Below are 19,538 nucleotides of genomic sequence, written 5' to 3' on the forward strand. Positions count from 1 at the left end.
ACCTGTCTGCAAGATATACTGGTGTAATAGTGACACAAATGATATGGGAGTCACCAGCCAATTTTTTTTTTTTTTTTTGGTGGTTTCAATGTCATCTTTATTTTTCTTTGCCAATATTTTTTTTGCATTTTTTATTAAATTATTAATATTTTCACATGTACTTTCCCTCTCCCTCTCCCTCCCCCACCCCCATTCCTTCTCCCCCACCTCCAACCTACCCCCCACCCCATCCACCCGCCACTCCCCAGGCAGGGTAGGGCCCCCAACCAGGGCTCCACCAAGTCCACCAAATCTTCCTGTGCTGGGCCTAGGCCCCTCCCCATGTGTTCAGAGACAGAGCGAATCCCTTCAAGTGGGATGGGCTCTCAAAGTCCCTCCCACCCACCAGGGCAAAACGCCAGTCCACCTCCAGAGGCTCCCAGGAGTGCAGGGGCCTCCCCATTGGCATCCATGATCAGGGGGCCACCAGCCAATTTTTTAAACATTGAATGTAAGGCCCACTCTATGAGATGGAATACAAACCTGACTCTGTTAATCCACTCTGACTCTTGGCCTGTGGAGGCCAAGAACCTGAGACTAGGCAGGTCATGGGCCCTAGGGGAAAACAGACTACTATTATTCTGCTATGGGAACACAGCAATAAAACGACTCAAAATGACACACATAATGCTATACACATGGATCAGTGCATCACTTAGTGCTTCTTGGAGAAGTTTCTTCTTCCAGTAGATGGGCATTAATGCAGAAACCCACAACTGAACAATGTGCAAAGGGTGAGCACTCAGCTCTAAATGAGATGTATTTATCAAATGCCTCCCCTCATGGCCCAGGGATTCACTGGGAAGCAGAGTTTGAGTGTATGAGCCAGGGGTGGTAGATTACTCCAACAACACAGTGTCTTCAGATACAACAGTGTCAGTAAATATGACATCACAGAGACTGTGGTGGCATGCGCAAGGCCTGCATAGGTGGAAACCAGACAAAATCCCAGCACTGAGAAGGGAAAGTGGTACAAATTCCCATCCCTAACCAAGAAGTCATTTGCAATTGATACCTACTGGGAAAGGGAAGATCAGTTTTCTCCAACGGAGTGACACTGGATATATCAACCATTCTCTAAGGCAGACCCGCTGCCCAGAAGACACACAAAATAGACTGTGTTTTCCTGTGTGCTTTTTTTTTTCCTTTGGTGTATGCAACTGTGTGCTTCTTTTTTCCTTTTGTGCATGTGTGTACATGTGTGTGGTTGCTATGGTTTTGGTGGGGTTTTTGTTTGTTCCCTTGGTTTAATGGCTTTTGTTTTTCTTTTGAGAGAGCAGTAAAAACCAAGTTAAGAGAATAGGGCAGTGGGGAGCAGCTGGGAAGATTTTGGGGAGGGGAAAGAATATGGTAAAAATATATAATTTTTAATGTAAAACAGTCACCTTGGAAAGTGGTTGAAAAGACTAAATTAATTTCCATGTTACAATTCATCTATCTGGGCTGAGTCATATCAGAAAGCAAGTATAATTCACTTCCCAAAGCTTTGTTAGCCAGCTCTCCTGACAAGGTGGGTTCTGTTAAAGTTGCCTTTGATTTCACTGGGCGGCCTCAAAACCTGGAGCCAACTCTCACTATCCCTAACGCCTTTCAGTAAAATCAGTTGCCATTTCCTTTAATGTGTCTCTTCGTTTTGGTACCACTGCCCTAGATACACTCACACTAGATATACACACCAACAGGCAGAGTCTCACTATGCAGCTCTAACTGTGCTGAAACTCATTATATAGACCAGGCTGGCTTCAAACTCACACAGATCCACCTGCCTCTGCCTCCCAAGTGTTGAGATTAGAGGTGTGGGCCACTACGTCCAGCTAACTTGGCACTCTTAACCAGATTCAATAACCCATTAGCACCAGGAGCCAAACATGCCAAATTATCCTACCACAGAGGAAGTCACCACAGAGACAGATGTTAACTTCAAAACCCAACAGAATTGTCTGTAAAGGGAATTCTGCATCACTTGGTCCAGTATCATCACCTCTTGCTTATATCAAATGGCCCAGCATAGGTACTTCCTCCATTCTAACTATGCAGAAACAGAGAGAAAAATGGAAGAAGGAAGGAAGAAAGGAAGGAAGGAAGGAAGGAAATGGAAGGGGTCCAGTGTGTTTGTGTTCATCATAGAAAGCGCCCAATACTCCCAGCCCTGACAATTCAGCTGCTTCTCTCTCACCAACAGATAGGACAAGCAACAGCAGAAACCAAATGATGAATGAGAAAAGAGTGGCATACAACCATTCCAGAATAATAATGAGAGTAAAGAAGTCTCTGGACAAGGAAGAGGACAGGGTACCATGCAAACACCAAGAGGCACCTGTGTTTGATGTTAAGAGTGTCTGTGCGGAGGGAAGCGATTTATGACAGTTCTGTTTTGCTTGTCCTACTACAATTAGAAACGTATAGATGTCCTAATTTCTCACATTCCTATGTCCAACTGTCAACCAAGAAAATCCTTTTCCCAAGGGTCCAGACTTAAGCTCTGACGCCACAGATGCCTGTGGGTAATGCAGATGTTCTGAATCTCACTGATGCTGATGTCAGCAGTGATCAGCACAGCAACCACAAGCTCTCAAGGAAGTGTGAAAAGATTGCATGCCACATAGGAAGTGGTGACCAGAAATAGCCAACAAACCATGGACTCAATCAATAAACTCAAGTGCCTCTTTCGAAGTAGGGACATGGAAACAAAAGGTTCCTATGGTAAACACTGGCTGATTACAATCCATTGGCATTGTTCTTCTTTATCTTATTTACGTGCCTGAGCATTTATATAGCTCATAGTTTTGTCTCCTGTTTTTAGAATAAAGTAGGTTTTGTATCTGACACACCCACACCCCTAGAGAAGAAAAGATGAGAAATGTTCAGATATAAATATAGATGCAGGTACAATGGATCAAAACAAAAAAAGAAGGTAAGTTGAATACTTGGAGAGAATATTTGCAAAGATATATCTGGTAAGGGAACACCACCCAAAATATACAGAGTAATCTCAGTACTCAACAGTAGATCTGAGGAAATAGCTCAGTCAGTAATATCCTTGCTCCACAAACTCCAGTACCTGTGTTTAGTACCCAGCACAATATGAGAAAACCAGGACTTGGAATGCTCTAAAAACTACATTGTGGAGGCCTGGATGGTTTCCTGCTGAAAAACTACATTTCCCAGCTTCCCTGTGGACTACAGAAGCTGTTTCCACACCATAAGGGGCCTCATCCCTTCTTTCTCTAAGTACATCTGCACACGTGGATGACAAAGATGACCTCTTGCTGTGAATATACATGGTCCAGCCTGAAGTTAAACCAAGTCTCTTTCTTTCCCCTTCCATCTCCATACAGCTGCCTCTTAATATGGTACAGTACATTGTAAAAGGGTCAGGATCTCAGAGTCTGCACCCACATCCAAAATGTCTCAAACAACAGAGAGGCAAAGAATGATCACTCTGTCCTCAATGTCTCCCGAAATGACATACGAGGATACCATGAACGGGAGAACTTTACAACTAAGCCTACCCTCTGACAAGTATAGGATCTGGATACTAGTTCAACTGGTCATGCCCTGTACACTAGCATTTAATTCTTCCTCTTACCAAAAGCTCATGCCAACATCTACACCCTAACCACGAATGTTCCTTCATTAAAGGAGGCTGCCAGATACTCTGTTATCAAACTCACAACTTGGGAAAATTATTCAGAATATCCTAGTGGTGTCTTTGACAGTTGGTTTTCTATCTGTAGAGTCAAGAAGTGGTTCTATTAAATGATAGCCCAAGCCTTTAGATTCTTCAGAAGGAGATGACTTAGATGAGGAGATTCTCTCCAACCAGGAGAGACCATAATCTAGTCTCTTTGAAGACAGACAAGCTCCAGGGCCAGTGCCTGCAATTTGAAGCCAAAAAGAGTACACAGGCTTTGACAGTGAAACTTGTGGATTTTTCTAAGAAATTCTCAAAGCCATTATCTTCTAAAACTCATTTAATTTTGTTATCTTGCTTCATAAATTATGCCTGTAGACAACTGATCTGTTTTTTAAATAGAATCATGTTAAGAAACATGCTTGCTGCTGTTCGGTGTGTGGCTGGCTATCTGAAGATCTGTCCATCAGTAGAAAGAGCAAAGAGTTGGCTCTACCCTTTGTTGTTAATTCAGTCCATGATGTAAATTATTTCTTACAGACTTGACACAGCTGACTGCTTTCATCGCTCATGGTGTATGGAATGAGAAAATAGAGTTTTTAACAGTTAATAGGGTTAGTTTTAGAAAACTTTGTAAAGTGAATTATTAACTGACATGGCAGTCACTGACTTGGGTGGTGACTTAGGATGTTCTAGAACAGTGGTTCTCAACCTGTGGATCCCAGCCCCTTTGGGAGTTACATATCAGATATTTTGCATATCAGATATTTACATTATGATTCAGAACAGTAACAAATACACAGTTATGAAGTAGCAACAAAATAATTTTATGGTCGCGGGTCATTACAATATGAAGAACTGTACAAGGGTCACAGCATTCGGAAGGTTGAGAACTGCTGTTCTCGAATGTTCTAAAGAAGTGCCTGTTGAGGATAAAGATAAAGCAAGGGAGTCACTGTCTATGGAAGTATGTTTAAATTGGAAATTATAAATCATTCCTTCTTGGGAAATACAAATTACAATTAAACTGTCTCTTGGAATATAGGTATAATAATTTGATGTTGACAAAAATATGTATTATCATGGTTTCAAATACTAGTTATGCTCATTTAAGGTAATAGTCCCAATTCTTAAAAATTTTTACCTTATCAAGTTATTTCTAACCAAAACTTTTGTTTTACTTAAGATACTATTTCTATGCACTAACTAAAAGCTGATAGTGTTAATACTGAAAACAAATATACAAAGTTCATCATATGCAAAAGCAAGGAATGTCTCTCAGACGTTCTGTTCGGATTCATTCCTTGCATGCCGACTTTAACTGACTTCTTTTAAACAGCCTCCAGGTGCTTCTTGTTTAGGCAGAAGTCTGATGTAACAAACATCTGATTACAGCCACCTTGTCCTTCTACAGAACTCTGGTACATGGCTCAGCCAGTTGTACAACTGCCTTTTAACTCCTGTTAATCTTGATGCAAAAGTTTTTCTCGTGCATCTTTGTCTCTTAATGCTCCCACAGAGTTGTACAGTTATTCCCTCCTGCCTTGCGTTCTGGATCTTTGCCAATTGTTAAGTTCTATCACAGCCTCTCGGATGGACTGTCTTCTGAGACACTCTAGCTGGGGCTCCCCCCACTGCCCTTCTGTCACCCTTGAAGTGGTTACCAAGAGACTGACACCTCCAAATCCCTAAAAGCAGTTTGAGTGACCTCTCAAAAGGGACTAATGGGCCATGAGCCACCCAGCATATTCCTCTTTTTGCCACTCTGGATGTCATTTTGGGGACTCGGAACTAAAGTAGCCGAATCGAAGGCTCCATTTTTTGTCAAGTAGCCTCAGATCAGCTTAACGCCCTTCAGGACCAGCTGACTCCGTGCCTGCTACAGTACTCCCAAGATTAAAAAGGACTAGACCTAACCACTGGAACAAGATTGGTGCCATCTCCACAAAAGACTTTGCTTCCACACTGACAAATCCTAACTGGTTTGAGATGGAGCCTATAACAGGCACAGGAAAAATTCAACCACAGCCTTTGGGTTCCCTCCCACTCTGGCTTCTCCCCTGGATACTTCTGCCCCTCTTGTTACCCCCACACTTACGTTTTTACACTGTATTTTAAATGTTTTAAATATGAAACTTCACCTTCTACCCAACCAAAGTGTCCCACTCCAGCTCTCCCAATAGCTCTTACCCTGCAACAGCTCCATTTGTTCCTGACACATCTGCAAAAAGACCTTTTAGATGCTGTGGAGAAGCTCCGGCTAAAAGGGACCTTCATCCCTTGCACCAAAGGTCAGATACAATTCGCTACATTATTCTTCTATTTCCTCCTGTCCCCTTCTTTTCCTGCTCTGTAGCTTCCTGCTACTTCTGTTAGCTCATTGGTGACAATAGGACCAGTCATTGTCACCCTGAATCAACTCTACACCCAGTTCCCCTCACTGGCCCACTTGGTCTTCCCCACCTCTACTCCTCCCTATGCCTTAATCTTCCCAGAAAAATCTCTATTTTACTCTGTAACCAAATCATCTGTGTACAGCCCTCTAATGATAATTCTACAAGTCTCTACAGGCCTGCGGGACAACAGCATGATCCATTGCAGCAGATCAAGTTAAGACTCTCCCCTGCTATGTGACCAGAGGACGCCCTTCTCAATGGACCCAGAACTGCCCCCTCCAACAAAGGCCCTCCTCAGAGAACACAGCTGTAATTACCCTGTATTTTGTTTACATACTCTCAGAGCGGGGAATGGGGGCAGTTTCCTGCGGAAGGACTACACTTCCCAGCTGCCCTTGTGGACTACTGAAGTCTTTCTGCCCCTACAAGGGGTCACATGCCATCTTCCTATGTGGCCATTTGGCCATCCTCACACATGGATGATGAAGATGCCCACTTGCCATAAGTAAACATGGTCCTGCCTAAGGTCAGATCAAGCCTCTCTTTCTGACTCTGTCTCTCTACATCACAATAATCTTTCAATCTAATCTTTTAAATAATCTAACAGTCAGAAGGATTTCTGGGACTCTGGTCAGACACTAACCAGATCAGTGAGCTCCAGGCTCAGTGAGAGACCCTGTCTCAAAACTTAAGGTGGAAGAGACTAGAGAGATGGTTCAGTGGTTAAGAACACTGGTTGCTCTTCCAGTGAACCAAGGTTCTATTCTCAGCCCCCACACAGTGGCTAACAATCATCTGTAAGTCCAGTTAGGTTTAGGGTTAAGGTTAGGGTTAGGGTTAGGATTAGGGTTAGGGTTAGGGTTAGGGTTAGGGTTAGGGCTAGGGCTAGGGCCTCAGAGTGAACCAGGAACACACATGGTATACAGATATACAGACAAAACATCCATACACATAGAATAAATAAATAATTTTAAGCCATTATTGACATTTATTTTTTAAAAAGTAAATCATATGGAGAACAATTAAGGAATATTCCCAGCATCACCCTCTGGCCTTGGCACAAGTGGGTGTACACACATACACACACACACACACACACACACACACACACACACACTAGAAACAGACAAAAGATCTGAACAGACATCTACCAAAGAAACCATGCAGATGGCGGATGCACATATGAAAAGCTGTTCCACATCATGGGCTTTGGGAATGGCAACCTGGCTGTGAGGCACTCACTGCTCCCACCTTCTGGAATGTTCAAACCTAAAACTCCCACCCCCTCATGTTGACGTAAACAGAGGTGCGGTTCTGCGTTCTCTGGTGGGAAAACACAGCACACTCTTCACAAAAGCAAGCATATTCTTACCATAAGACCCAGCATTTACATGCCTTGGTATTTATCTAAGCAAGATGAAAGCCTGTCAAAAAACACAAACAAACAAACAAACAAACAAAAAAGCCTGCACATAAATCCCTTACAGCAACTTTTGATCTTAAACTTAAACTTGGAAACGACTAAAATGTCTTTCAAGAATTGAATGGGCAAACTGTGGCATTCCAATGAAATGTTACACACACATGCGAGCACACAAGCACACATACACACTCACCCGCCCACACACTCACACACTCACACAAACACGTCTACTAATCTATTTTTAAAAATGCATACTACTGAAAGAAGCCAATGTGAAAATGACTACACACTTCACTTCCATCTCTATGACTCTGGAAAAGGAAAAGCTATGGAGAGAACTGGAGGGAAAAAAATCAAGCAAACTTTTAGAAAACAAAAACCAATGGTTGCCAAGGATTTCCGGGGACTGATGGACAAATGAGCAGAAGGCTGGTGACGTTGGGGGCGTCACACTGTTCTGTACACTATTATAATGGTACACAGGTCATTCATTATACATGTCAGTTCACAGAGTGCACACTACCAAGAGGAAGTCAGAAGTAAACAAGAGACTTTAGGTAATGAGCAGTAGCAGCGGCTTCCCAAGTGTAACAAATGCACCATGCTGGTACAGGATGTTGAGAGTGGAGAAGGCTGTGCAAGGGTGGAGGCAGGAGGCACATGGAAACTACGTACCTTCAACTCTCCCATGAACCTAAAAAAATGCTCTAAAAATGTCCATTTTTAATTATGTATGGTTGCATATACGTTTTTTTTCCAGCTCAGTTTATAAGCATTTGTTTTTTTCCCATATTTCCTTGTAAAAAGTTGGTGGTATCATCATACTAGGCAAGAAGAAAATGAAATATTTAAAAATATAATTTGTGTTTAATATACAACCACTAAATATATATATATATATATATATATATATATATATATAGTGCCATTAGCTACCATTCTTCTAGGTTCTGTGTTGCTAGATTATGTCTAGTGGATTTATATTTAAGTCCAGCCTTCAAAACCACCTACCAGTGCCAGAAATCTTTATTAATATCTGCTGAGGGGTTACCCAAAAGGCCCAGGGAGAAAATGTGACTCTTTAATCAAGGTTCCCAAGTACAATAGAAAAGCAAAACAGTCAACAAGTGGAAAGAGAAGACTTTTCGGTAATGACCTTCATCCCGCATCAAGTAAAATGTGCTAACCACATGACAATGCATGGCAGTGAATCCTCAGTGGGACACTTTGTAGAAATAAAGCCAAAAAGAATGGTTGCTGCCATGTAATTTGCAGCCCGATCCTAACAAAGGTCTCAGGAGGCCTCATGGATGTAATAATACACCTCCTTGAAAAAAGGTCATACACAGCCTGCAAATGCAGAAAACATGACCTGCTGTGTAGAGAGACACGGCTAGCCCATGAACTGCCTGTGGGAAGACAGGTTCAATCTCATGACAGCTGACTGACAGCACTGTTCCCTCGAGGAGGAGAGGCTGCTCCACCATACTTGCTAAAGAAAAGTCCAAATCCCTCCTTGCCCTCCAAGGTGTGTTCAGAGGTGTTATTAGAGGTGCTTCCTCACCCCAGGCTTCCTCTTTTTTATTCCTTCCCTGCTGGCCCTCAGGGAACCCCTACGATTTTCTTAGATGTGCAGTAAAAAGGCTTTTCCTAGTTCCGGTGAGGGTAGACATGCCGCCAAGGACATGACTGAAGCAGTGGCCCCACTGGTGAAATCATTAACCTCCACCACCATTCAGAATGACATCAGCACAAACACAGGAAAACACAGCACAGCACAGCCCTGCCCTGAATCCTTCCACCTGGAGCTTAGCAGTCAGTCCCATTGAAAAACATGAACGATAACAAAGAAAATCAGTTTCTTCCTTGTCTTCCTTCTACAGCAGAAGCCAACTGTTAACATTAAAAAGGTTTGTGGCTCCATTTCTGCATTTACCCATGACTCTTCATCGCGAAGAGTTCTGAAAGTACAACACACACCATGTTGTGTTCTGTGTCCCTGTCATGTGCTCAGTTGAGTTCTTATGAGGAAGTCAACAAAACCCAAGCATTTCAGGCAATGCCAGAGACTGAAAGAGAGGCTAAGGATGGCCTGGCATGTCCAAGCCAACCTACCCAGAAGTGAAGAGACTTAGCCTGGAGAGAACAGAAAAGAATTCAGATAGGCTAGAAGAAAACAAAAAGAATAACAATAATTCTGGGCAAAGTTCTGTGCCCAGAGGCTGTAAGGATTCTAAATTTGTTCTTTGCAACTGATGGCCATAAGAAATTAAAGGCATGAAAAAAATGAAGTTTACCTGTCTCAAAAAAAAAAAGAAACAAAAGAAGAAGAAGAAGAAGAAGAAGAAGAAGGAGAAGGAGAAGGAGAAGGAGAAGGAGAAGGAGAAGGAGAAGGAGAAGAAATGCGATTTATTACTGCTGCTGTTTTGTTTGTAAAGAAAGAACTTCAATTCTCAGAAGTTTGACTTTAGAGGCCAACAATGTTCCTGGCAGGAAACCTGCAAATGTGGAGGCTTTAGAGGAAGGAAGGACCGAGATCGAGTCCTCCCACAGAAAGCAGCTCTGAAAGTTGTGATCAGCCGACAGACATTCCAATGCAGTGCCAGTTCAGAATCTTGGGCTCCAGGCAAGATTCTTGATGTCTCTCTGATCGCTGGTTTCCTCATTTTTTAGAATGGAGATAAGGTCAGTTATCAGAGGAAATAAGGCAACACATGTAAGCTGTCTAGTTTATTCTGTGTATGTGTGGAGGTGCACAGGTACACATGCCTACACATGAATATGGAGGGCCACAGGACAGCCTTGGTGTCATTGTTCAAGTGCTGCCCATCTTTTTATGAGCCAGATGTCCCACTAAGCTGGAACTCACCAAGTAGGTAGGCTGGCTGGCTTCAGGAATCCTCCTGTCTCCGTCTCCCCAGTGCCAAGGTTACATTGCAAGCACATGTCACCATGCCTGGCTTTTTTTTTTTTTTTAAACATGGGTTCTGGGGATCAAATTCATGTCCTTGTACCTGCAAAGCAAGCACTGTACCAACTAATGCATGCATGTCCCCAGCCCCGATGTCTTAGTGTAATCATTGATGTATTCAATAGTGTATTCAGTAAATGGTGATGGCTATAAATCACATGAAAAGAAAGCAAGAAAAATACTCAAGTATTTACTAGTGGGGGGAAAAAACTATATTGGAAGGAAACAAAGTTTGGGGAGATAATCTGCCCTGTTCTTATACGTCCTACATTTTGGCCCTGATACAGCTTAGTCTGTAAGGAGAAGGTGGCATGTTGATGTCTGACTCAGTTGCAAAGTGCAGAACAGTCCTTGGAGTCTCGCCTTCTCATAAACACTTTAATACTGAGAAGAAAATCACCGTCCTCAGTGTGAACCTATAAAAGTGACTATGCACTTGCATTAGTCCGTCCCATATGCTGCTAGAGATTGAAATCCACCTTGGCAAAGAAGTTCAATACCATGGTTATCATGAACATCTTTTACTAGACACCACGACAAATGCTTTTAGAGTCTTTTAAACCAGGAGAAAGGAAAGGTTTCGGTGTGCCACGCACTAGGTTTTATTTTCCATCACAATGAGTCCTCCCAAGTCTATGAGAAAGATTCTGTGGCTTTACTATAGAAACCAAGTAAGAGATAAAATAAGCTGTACGTAGGCTGGGGATGTAGCTCAGTTGGTAAAGTGCTTGCCAAGTCCTGGGTTGGATCCCTAGTACAGCATAAAATAGGTGTCCTGAAACACACCTCTAATCTCAGCATTCAGGAGATGGAGGCAAGAAGGATGGGAGCTGTGGAGCTGTTCTGTCATCCTTGGCTACACAGGGAGTTAGAAGCCAGTCTGGGCTACGACATAAGACTTGATCTATAAATAAACACAAGATGTGTGTATTCTTTCATTGCTTTCATTTATTTATGAATTTCAAAGCAAGCATCCTTGTGCATCTTTTGTAAAGCATCAGGCAGAGAAAATCATTGTCCTCGAGAGGTTTACAATTTAAAGGGAGAACAAGATGAGCAGCTCTCATAACAGACTGGGAGAGATGTCACCAAAATACAAAGTACCATGAGAATAAGATTAATACCAACTAGGAATTCACGAAAGGCTCCTGTGAGGGAGTTATGGATTGGTACAAAAATAATGAGAGGCAGAGCAGGAATGTGCTAGAGGTGTGTGGTTTGACCTGAGGAACCAATGCTCAAGAATGTGTGTTGCATCTTGGGATGAAAGCTGTTTGTTGCAATAGGGAGGGAAATGGGTCGACACTGGATATGTCAAGAACTCTGAATGTCAATTTTAGCTATTTACTTTTGTTAATTACATTAACACTAAATACCATGAGGTATACTCAGAAACCTGCCAAGAGGGGAAGAAGGAAGGAAAAGCAATTCCTTAACGAGCACGTCTCAAACAGCACTTGAGGCACCCATACGGGGCTGTAATCTGGACTTCTTCATGCTACTGAGGCTTTCTGTGTTCTCGATTTGGAAGTGGACAAGCTCTTTCTTGTCTTACTTTACCCTTTTTAGTAACCAGCTTTTACACTTTCTCCTTCCTTTCCCAGGACACTAAAAAATTAGGCAGACAAGCAGATTCTGGAGAAATCCAAAGAGTTTTTGGCAGGAGGAAAAGGAAATGTTATGCAAATCCATCAGCCTCAGACATGCAGCCTCCAGTGAGGTCATCCTGGTCCCTTCAATCGAGCTGCATCCTCCGAGTTTTCTGATTTCTTGTCATCGCTCCTTCATTCCAGTAGTTTTTGAATGCCACTGTGTGTGTCTGTCTCCCGAACTACTTAGAAGGCAGCCTGATTTCCCCTTGGTTCAATCTCAGCTTATCTCATTCTCTCTTGGGCCATCAACCTTCCTCCAAGGATTCTACCTCCAACACACAGCTAGTGTGAGCAACTGGAGACTTTTTTAGTGCTGAGTTTCTTTCTTCATTTCATCCCAGCACTCGCTGCCTGGACACTCCAGTTAGTTCACTCCAGCTTAGTTTACATGTTTCATTTAACTAGCAATGCTGTGGAAAACCTTCCTCCCTCCCCCTTCAAGCCAGGGTCTAAAACATCCTTCCTCCTGGAACCATTAGGTAATCCCTCCTTCCTACTCAAAGAGACATTCATTTGGCTTTAAATTGTATTGTACATTAAGCAATAACTACTCATTTCCTTAAAGGAGGCCTATACACTTGGATATGTGTGGAAGAGAAAGGCAACGGAGGCAGGTGAATTCCCTTATGGGGTCCCACTATGTTCAAACTTGCCCACTTGTCCACCACAGCTCTCAAAGACGTGAGCTTGCTAGCCCTTGCCTCGCCGTCTTTAAACACAGCAGTCTCTTGGGAAGAGACCCAGTGTATGGGAATGCTGACAGCCAACTGTGCCTGACTCAACAGGCAGGATTACAGCACCACCAAATTAAAGTATGCCTCGCAATAGTGTGGAGGGGCAGCTGATTCACTGGGGGACGGGAGCGGGGGAGGGGGACAAGAAAATGAGAGATCACGGAAAGTCCCAGAGGAAGTCGTAACGTCCCATTCTAGAGGCCTGCTATTGTGTAGTGTGCATGTAAGATACACCCAGAGCCCCTGTGTCACTCACTGCTCCTCTTCACCCTCCTTCATCCCAACATATGCCTCACCCCAGGTCACCTGAGCCTCAATAAGCCCGCTGGCTGCAGGCTCCAGCTCTGTCCACCACCTGCCTAGGACCAGCCAACGTGGACATTTGTGACCTGTAATCCTAGCAACGCCAGACAACGACCCCTAGCCCCAGCCTTCCATCCACAGGTTCTTATTGTGCCTTTTGCCCAGTCTGACGGCAGCCCCTAAACGGTAATCCGAGTAGGGCAGACAGATGGGAGGAGAGGGGAACAGACACACATTTCACAGGGACCCAAATTAACCTGCTGCCCCTCGTAAAGTCCCCACCCTCACCCCCCTTTCCTCACAGTGGGACTGGAGGCGCTGACTGAGCAAGCAATGGGAGCGCTATCTAAGCCGGTGTACCGCTTCACACAAAGCCCTTCACCTTCGGCTCGCCTTGCAAGCTCCTCCCTGGGCTTGGTCTCCCAGGGTCTCTGATGCCCCCTTCGGTGGTCGGTGGGACGGTCCGACTCGCTCTAGCAGCGCAGTCTCTGCCTCTTCCTCCCCGCCCCTCATCACTGAGCCCAAAGGGAGCTCCTCTCGGCTTTAGGGACGTGAGGGCTCCCCATGAGTCCACGGTTCCTGAGCAGACCACGGTCCAGTGTGCCGGACACAGCTTCGCGCAGCAGCTCAACAACCACACACACCCCAACCCCGAGGAGGTCAGTTCCAGCGCCCAGCTCCGCATCCCCATCCCCTAAGCGGGCGCGCCCAGACGCAGCTGCGCTCCTACCTGCGATGCGCCGGGCAGCTCCGAGCGCAATGCCGGAGCCTGGCGCCCGCGCGTCTGCCGGGTGCGGCGGCGGTGCGGCCGCGGGCTGGCACTCGGGCTAGCTGCCCGCTGTCTCCTCGCTGGGGTTTCCTGTGGGGCTGGACAAAGGACATTTCCTGGGAGGAGCGGGGAATGTTCCCAGCATGCCTCGATTTGTAGTTCGCGGGGACTTCCTGCCACCGCAGCAGCAGCAGGAGCCCCTACTGGGACCCCAGGACTGGAGGAGGGGCGCTCCCTGAGTCCCTGGACACTGCTAGGCTGGAGTGGCGCGTGGCTGATGGCTGACCCATCCGGCACCACTGGCAGAGCCGCGGTCCTGCAGATGAGTGCTGCACGCACCCGCTCGCTGCCCTGTGCGCGCGGTGCGAGCGGCCTTTTCTTTAAAATTGAAGTTTGTGATGGGTTCTCTTTAAGTAGGCTTTACCCCCTCTAATAGATAGTCTTCCATGAGCGGAGATTGAGATGAAGACACACTCTGACACCCAGCTTGACCTGGAACTCACCTGGACAACTCACCGCGACTCTCCTTCCTCAGCTTCAGGCGTGTGCCAAAGCGAGTTTGTTGTTTTGTTTGTTTCTCTTGTGTGTCAAGGCTCTGTCTTAAAGCCCCCTGCTTGCTGGGCAAGTGTTCGTTCTGTCGTTCTACCAACTTTTTCACCTCCGAGTTTCTCTAACCCAGAGATTCTCAACCTATGGGTTGCAAGCCCTCTGGGGGTCAAAGGACCCTTTCACAGGGCCCACCTAAGATCATCGAAATACAGGGATATTTACGTTACCATTCATAACAGTAGCAAAATTACAGTTATGAAGAAGCAACGAAAATAATTTCATGACTGGGGGGGGGGAGGGGCACCACAACATAAAACTGTATTAAGGTTTCCAAACCTTAAGAGGGTTGGGAACCACTGTACTACCCAGTCAGGATTCAGCTACTCCGCGTTAAAGAAAACAACTTGACTGCCCTCCTGGAATCAAATCCTTAAGGTCTTGGCACTTTGTCCCTAAAACCATAAGGAGCTGATCATTCCCAGATCTTGGCCCAGTGTCATCCCTTTCCTCCACTGTTGGCCTCCATCCAGGCTTCTTTTCAAGAAAATTAATTGAATTGAGAGATAGAAAATAAACTTTATGAACTAGATATGTGAAAGTCGGTATGGCCTTGAATTAGGGACGTTCTGGACTTTCTATCTTATCTTCATTCACCTTTAGGATTCGGCTTTCTCAGCCCAGTGACATATCCCATGGAATGTGTTTTTGCGTGGGAAAGGACTCTGGCTGCCAGAAAGGGACTCCACTTCCAGCCTAACAAGGACTAATGAGTCTCCCATCAGTTTGTGGGGCTCAGGACACCTGTGAGAAAGTCAAGGTAGGGCAACATAAAAGCTAAATGACTAAGAGCTGCGCCTTTCAAAGGATAGAGTGAAGGGTACCATAAACCAGTTCAGGAAAGGACAAGTCCTAAGAGTTGTCCTCAGACAACTTGAAAAACAATCTGACAATGGCCCCATGTAGTGGTACCACCCAGGAGGCTAGGGCAGGAGGGTGTGGAGTTCGAAGCCAATGTGGGCTACCTAGCAAGACCCTGTCTGTAGGTAATACATGCATACATAATCATCCAGAGGTCACAATTACCTGTCATTTCCATTTGTCATCACACATCTTGAATCTGAATAAATAGGGACATTTATTCAGTGAGGGCTTTAGTCTGTGTAAAGAACAGATTATCTTCTAAGAATGCTGTAACCATTCTTCTAGAGGCCTTTAGTTGCAGGGCTAAGTGGAGAACTGATATCAAGCAAGCCAATAGGATTGTTTACTTTCCAGAAGTCCTTGTTATCTGTTGACTATCCTTCTAAATCAGTTGCACAAAATGCTGCCCCTTGTAGTCTTGGACCATTCCAGTGAAAAAAACTTCCCACTCTTCCCTTAGGGAAGAACTCACAGTCCTTTGTCACATCACGGAGCCTGGGGGTGCTCAGTCTGAGAAGGCAGTAGGCTTGCCGGTGGCACTGAACGCCATCTACTCTGACCTCACCCAAGTTATTCTCGCCCTTTCCTCTCACACCACTCTCTCCTACATTTCTTACTTTTGTTGATGATACTTAAATTTGACTCATTATCTTCACCACACCACATCAAACCTGTCCCTTCTCTTTTTGTTTCCAATGTAGTTAGTTCATCACTTTGGGTAAGTTTTATTTTTTTAATATACTCATGTCTTTATAATTTTCAACAGTGACCTCACTGTTGTGACTAAGCTCTATGAAACCTGCAGTGGTCACTGTATGTGGAGTGTGTGCTGTGGGGGATGGACAGGAGGACACTAGCCATAAGAATGGAGCTTTGCTTCCAGGCTAACAAGGGTCTGTGGCGTCTTCTGCAGGGTATCCGCTGAGGTTTGCTTCAAGAGCCCACACCCCAGTTGACAAGATATAGCTCACACAACTACTACACGGCATCCAAGGCCAGTAGTACTCAAAGTTCTATGTAGGAATTTGTGTTATCAGAAGACTGTGGTCTTCCCATAAGCCCTTCTGTCCCTCTAAGGCAGTGGTTCTCAGTCTTCCTAATGCTGCCACGCTTTAATACAGTTCCTCATGTTGTGGTGACCCCAACCAGAAAATTATTTTCGTTCTTACTTCCTAACTATAATTTTGCTACTGTTATGAATTGTAATGTAAATAACTGTGTTTTCTGACAGTCTCAGACAACCCCTGTGAAAGAACCTTTTGATCCACAGGGGTGCGAATGAAAATGAGAAGGAGGAAACAGACAAGGTGTGAACTTTGTTTCTGAAGGACTCTGACATCAATGGGAATGGGCTCAAAACTGGGTGTTGTTCATGGAGTTTTCTTTGTTTGGCTTTCAAGATGCACAGATCCTTGGGGATATTCAGATTTTGGCTAAAAAAAAAAATGTCAGATGGTAAAGACAAAGGGAGAGAGGAAGGATGGGGGATTGGCATCCAACAAAAACTTGATGAACTAATAAATTCCTGCAACGTAGCACGATTGGTGATGTTGACATTGAAATGAACAAAGTGCACATTCCAACAGAGACACACAGAGTCTGAGACAGAAATGGCATTCCTTTCTCCCTGGTCATACTCCATTCCCTGCCCTTCACATCCCCAGGGGAAGATGATGAATGGGGGGAAGGAGAGATTCAGGCCTCCCTGGTGCTCAAGGACAATCTTTCTCTGACTTAGAGATAGATTTAAAAAGTGCACAGCAACTTCAGAATAGCCGATGCTTCCAGGGTTTTATTTTACTTATCTTTAAATAAGTATTTTACCCTACCCCTGCCTTTTATTTTTCTTTCCATGTGGACATTGCAAAGAGCCTCCTGAGTACTAGGCAAGGATTCTGTAGCTGAGTTACATCCCAGCACACTCTCTTTCCTTTTTATTTCAAGACTGTCTCACACTAAGTTGCCCAGGATGGCCTTGAACATTTATACTCCTCCTGCCTCAACCTCCGGAGAATCTGGGATAAGCAGCCTGTGCTGCCAGACCCTGCTCATTTTGTTACTTCACTGTCTTGAAGTACAATAAATAGCTATTCTCATTCTTGCCTTTCAAAGAAGGGAGTTGAGCTTAGAAAGATTGCCCAGCAACACAAATAGCCCTTGTATTTTTTATTACTGACATTATTGTTTTAGTTATTTTAGGTGAACCAGAAGTAGGATTGACTGGTGGTGAGGGTTATAAAAGATAGTGTTGCTGTTAGATGCCTTCTCAGATGCAGGACCTAACACTTGCTCAAGGGATGACAACTGGGAAAATATTTAATCCTGTAGCCATCGGAAATGAGCCATTTGTCATCCTCCATATTATCAAATTTATCTTCATTATATTCGGTAAACCCCGTTTCTCTGAAATATGGGCCTTCTGGTGGCCAGAGACAATGAATATAGCCCAGGCATAGGGCTTTGTCATATGCTGTTTTGTTTTTATCTAATATCAACAGAACTGTTCCAAGTGACCTCAGAAAGATTGAATTTTTTGTGTGTGCATGTGGCAATACTCCTCAGAAAAGAAGGAGAGAAGAACAAGGCAACACAGAAGGGTGGGTTTACCTAAATAGCAGCCACCAACCAGGAACTTTGCCTTGGAAGACACACTGTTCTACATAATCAGCCTGGGATGGTTCCAGGTATGTGCGGTAAGCCAATCACTGGCCATTATGAAGAACTGAAATGATGTGGTACACCATCAGGACCTCACTGCTAGTGAGCTCAGCTGTGTTTTCTCTATTCTATTGGCTCATTTGCTTAAAGGAAGTCTTTTTTTGAACACAGAGCCTCGAGTATGCTAAACATTCTACCAACTGAGCTACATCTCCAGCCCCTGAAAAATGATGTGTAAGCCTTAAAATTCCGGTTACCTTGGCTGGCTTATTGATGGGTAATATGTACCTTAGGCTTTGATTGTCTTCTGGAGGCACTTGGTATTTCTCTTTTAAGTCCCAAGAGTAGAAAGCATTCTGGGACACACTGGGACACCCCCACACCACACCCCTTCCTTCTGCTTGGTGTCAGCATCCAACTGCAGACCAGCCTTTCTGTGGGCAGCTCCTTCTCATCCTACCCAAATGTCCAGATGGAGAGTGTAGCTCAGTGGTCGGGGGAGGGAGTGACTAAGCTCAGTGTCATCTCTGAGATCGTCTCGCTCTTTGTTACCCCTCTGTTTTCTTCATATTTGAAACAACTCAAACTTGATCAGCTATTCTGATGAAATGAGATTAGTGACTATGTCCTATTCATGGTTCTGTCCAAGAGCTCAAGAGAATGGAAGGCGAAGGCATAATGATTTTACTATACCCAAAACACATGATAAATGGGTGTTTACTGGGGAACACTTAGACAGATAATAATAAAGAACCACAGCAATGATCCTCTGCCCTTCCTATCCGCTGACCCAAGAGAAAGAGCCCAGAGAGAGACCATGCCTCACACTTTCCCTCTTTCAGCTATCTGCCTAAAGCCACGCCCAAAGGGGTGTGGCCACCGTTACAGGTTCACAGGCAAGAACAATTCCCCTTTCAGTCTAAAGGTTTTAAGCAAAACCTTCTGATGCAAAAACTATATACAATGATAACAAATGTCAAGTATATTCCAGGAAAAGGAAAGGTAAACATACACAAATTAAAACCTGCTACCAGCAAAAGCAACATTAAGCAACAGATACATACTACAGAGAATAAGCAGCTTTTGAAGTATAAAAGCGAGAACACTGATTGACTCTACCTAATGAAGACTTCATCAGCAACTTCGAGGAACATCGAAGTTCATCTCTGGGCAATTTGTGTTCATCTGTGGGCAACTTGTCTTGCACATGCTTTTCCTAAGTAAGCTTCTTATTGAAGTGCATGGTATGAAGGTGGGTATTTCATTAACATATTCACATTTTTTAAGTATATCTTGTTCCCCAGAGACTTTGTGGAAATGGAAAGTGAAAATATTCCCCACATGGTCAAAGGAATTGGGTGGGGATGTGGGTGAGGAATGCTATCACTGGGATGTGCCTGGCTGGTTAAGGGCTATCCCTAAAATAGCCTCCTGCCTGCGTTGTTTTCCATAGCAAATGCGCAAGCCTGGGTGGCCTTCATCTAGGCTG

The 19,538-nt window shown here is 44.4% G+C and overlaps 1 protein-coding gene across 4 annotated transcripts in view; it reads right to left on the minus strand.

The window, feature by feature from the left end:
• Nucleotides 1-14,049, minus strand: part of Znf697 (zinc finger protein 697) — a 38,651-nt gene extending 24,602 nt beyond the window's left edge. For 2 of the 4 annotated variants that reach the window (XM_027393768.2, XM_027393769.2), the window contains exon 1: nucleotides 13,883-13,996. Coding sequence is in view for 1 of the 4 variants with exons in the window: in XM_027393767.2 (XP_027249568.2) it covers nucleotides 13,883-14,034 (152 nt within the window). In the remaining 3 variants the exon portion in view is untranslated. Of the gene's footprint in view, nucleotides 1-13,882 lie in introns of all 4 variants that reach the window. The other 2 variants (XM_027393767.2, XM_035450906.1) reach the window with 2 other exon arrangements.
• Nucleotides 14,050-19,538: the final 5,489 nt, after the last annotated feature.

Source organism: Cricetulus griseus (genome assembly GCF_003668045.3).
Source record: "Cricetulus griseus strain 17A/GY chromosome 1 unlocalized genomic scaffold, alternate assembly CriGri-PICRH-1.0 chr1_0, whole genome shotgun sequence".
Classification (NCBI taxonomy): Eukaryota; Metazoa; Chordata; class Mammalia; order Rodentia; family Cricetidae; genus Cricetulus; species Cricetulus griseus.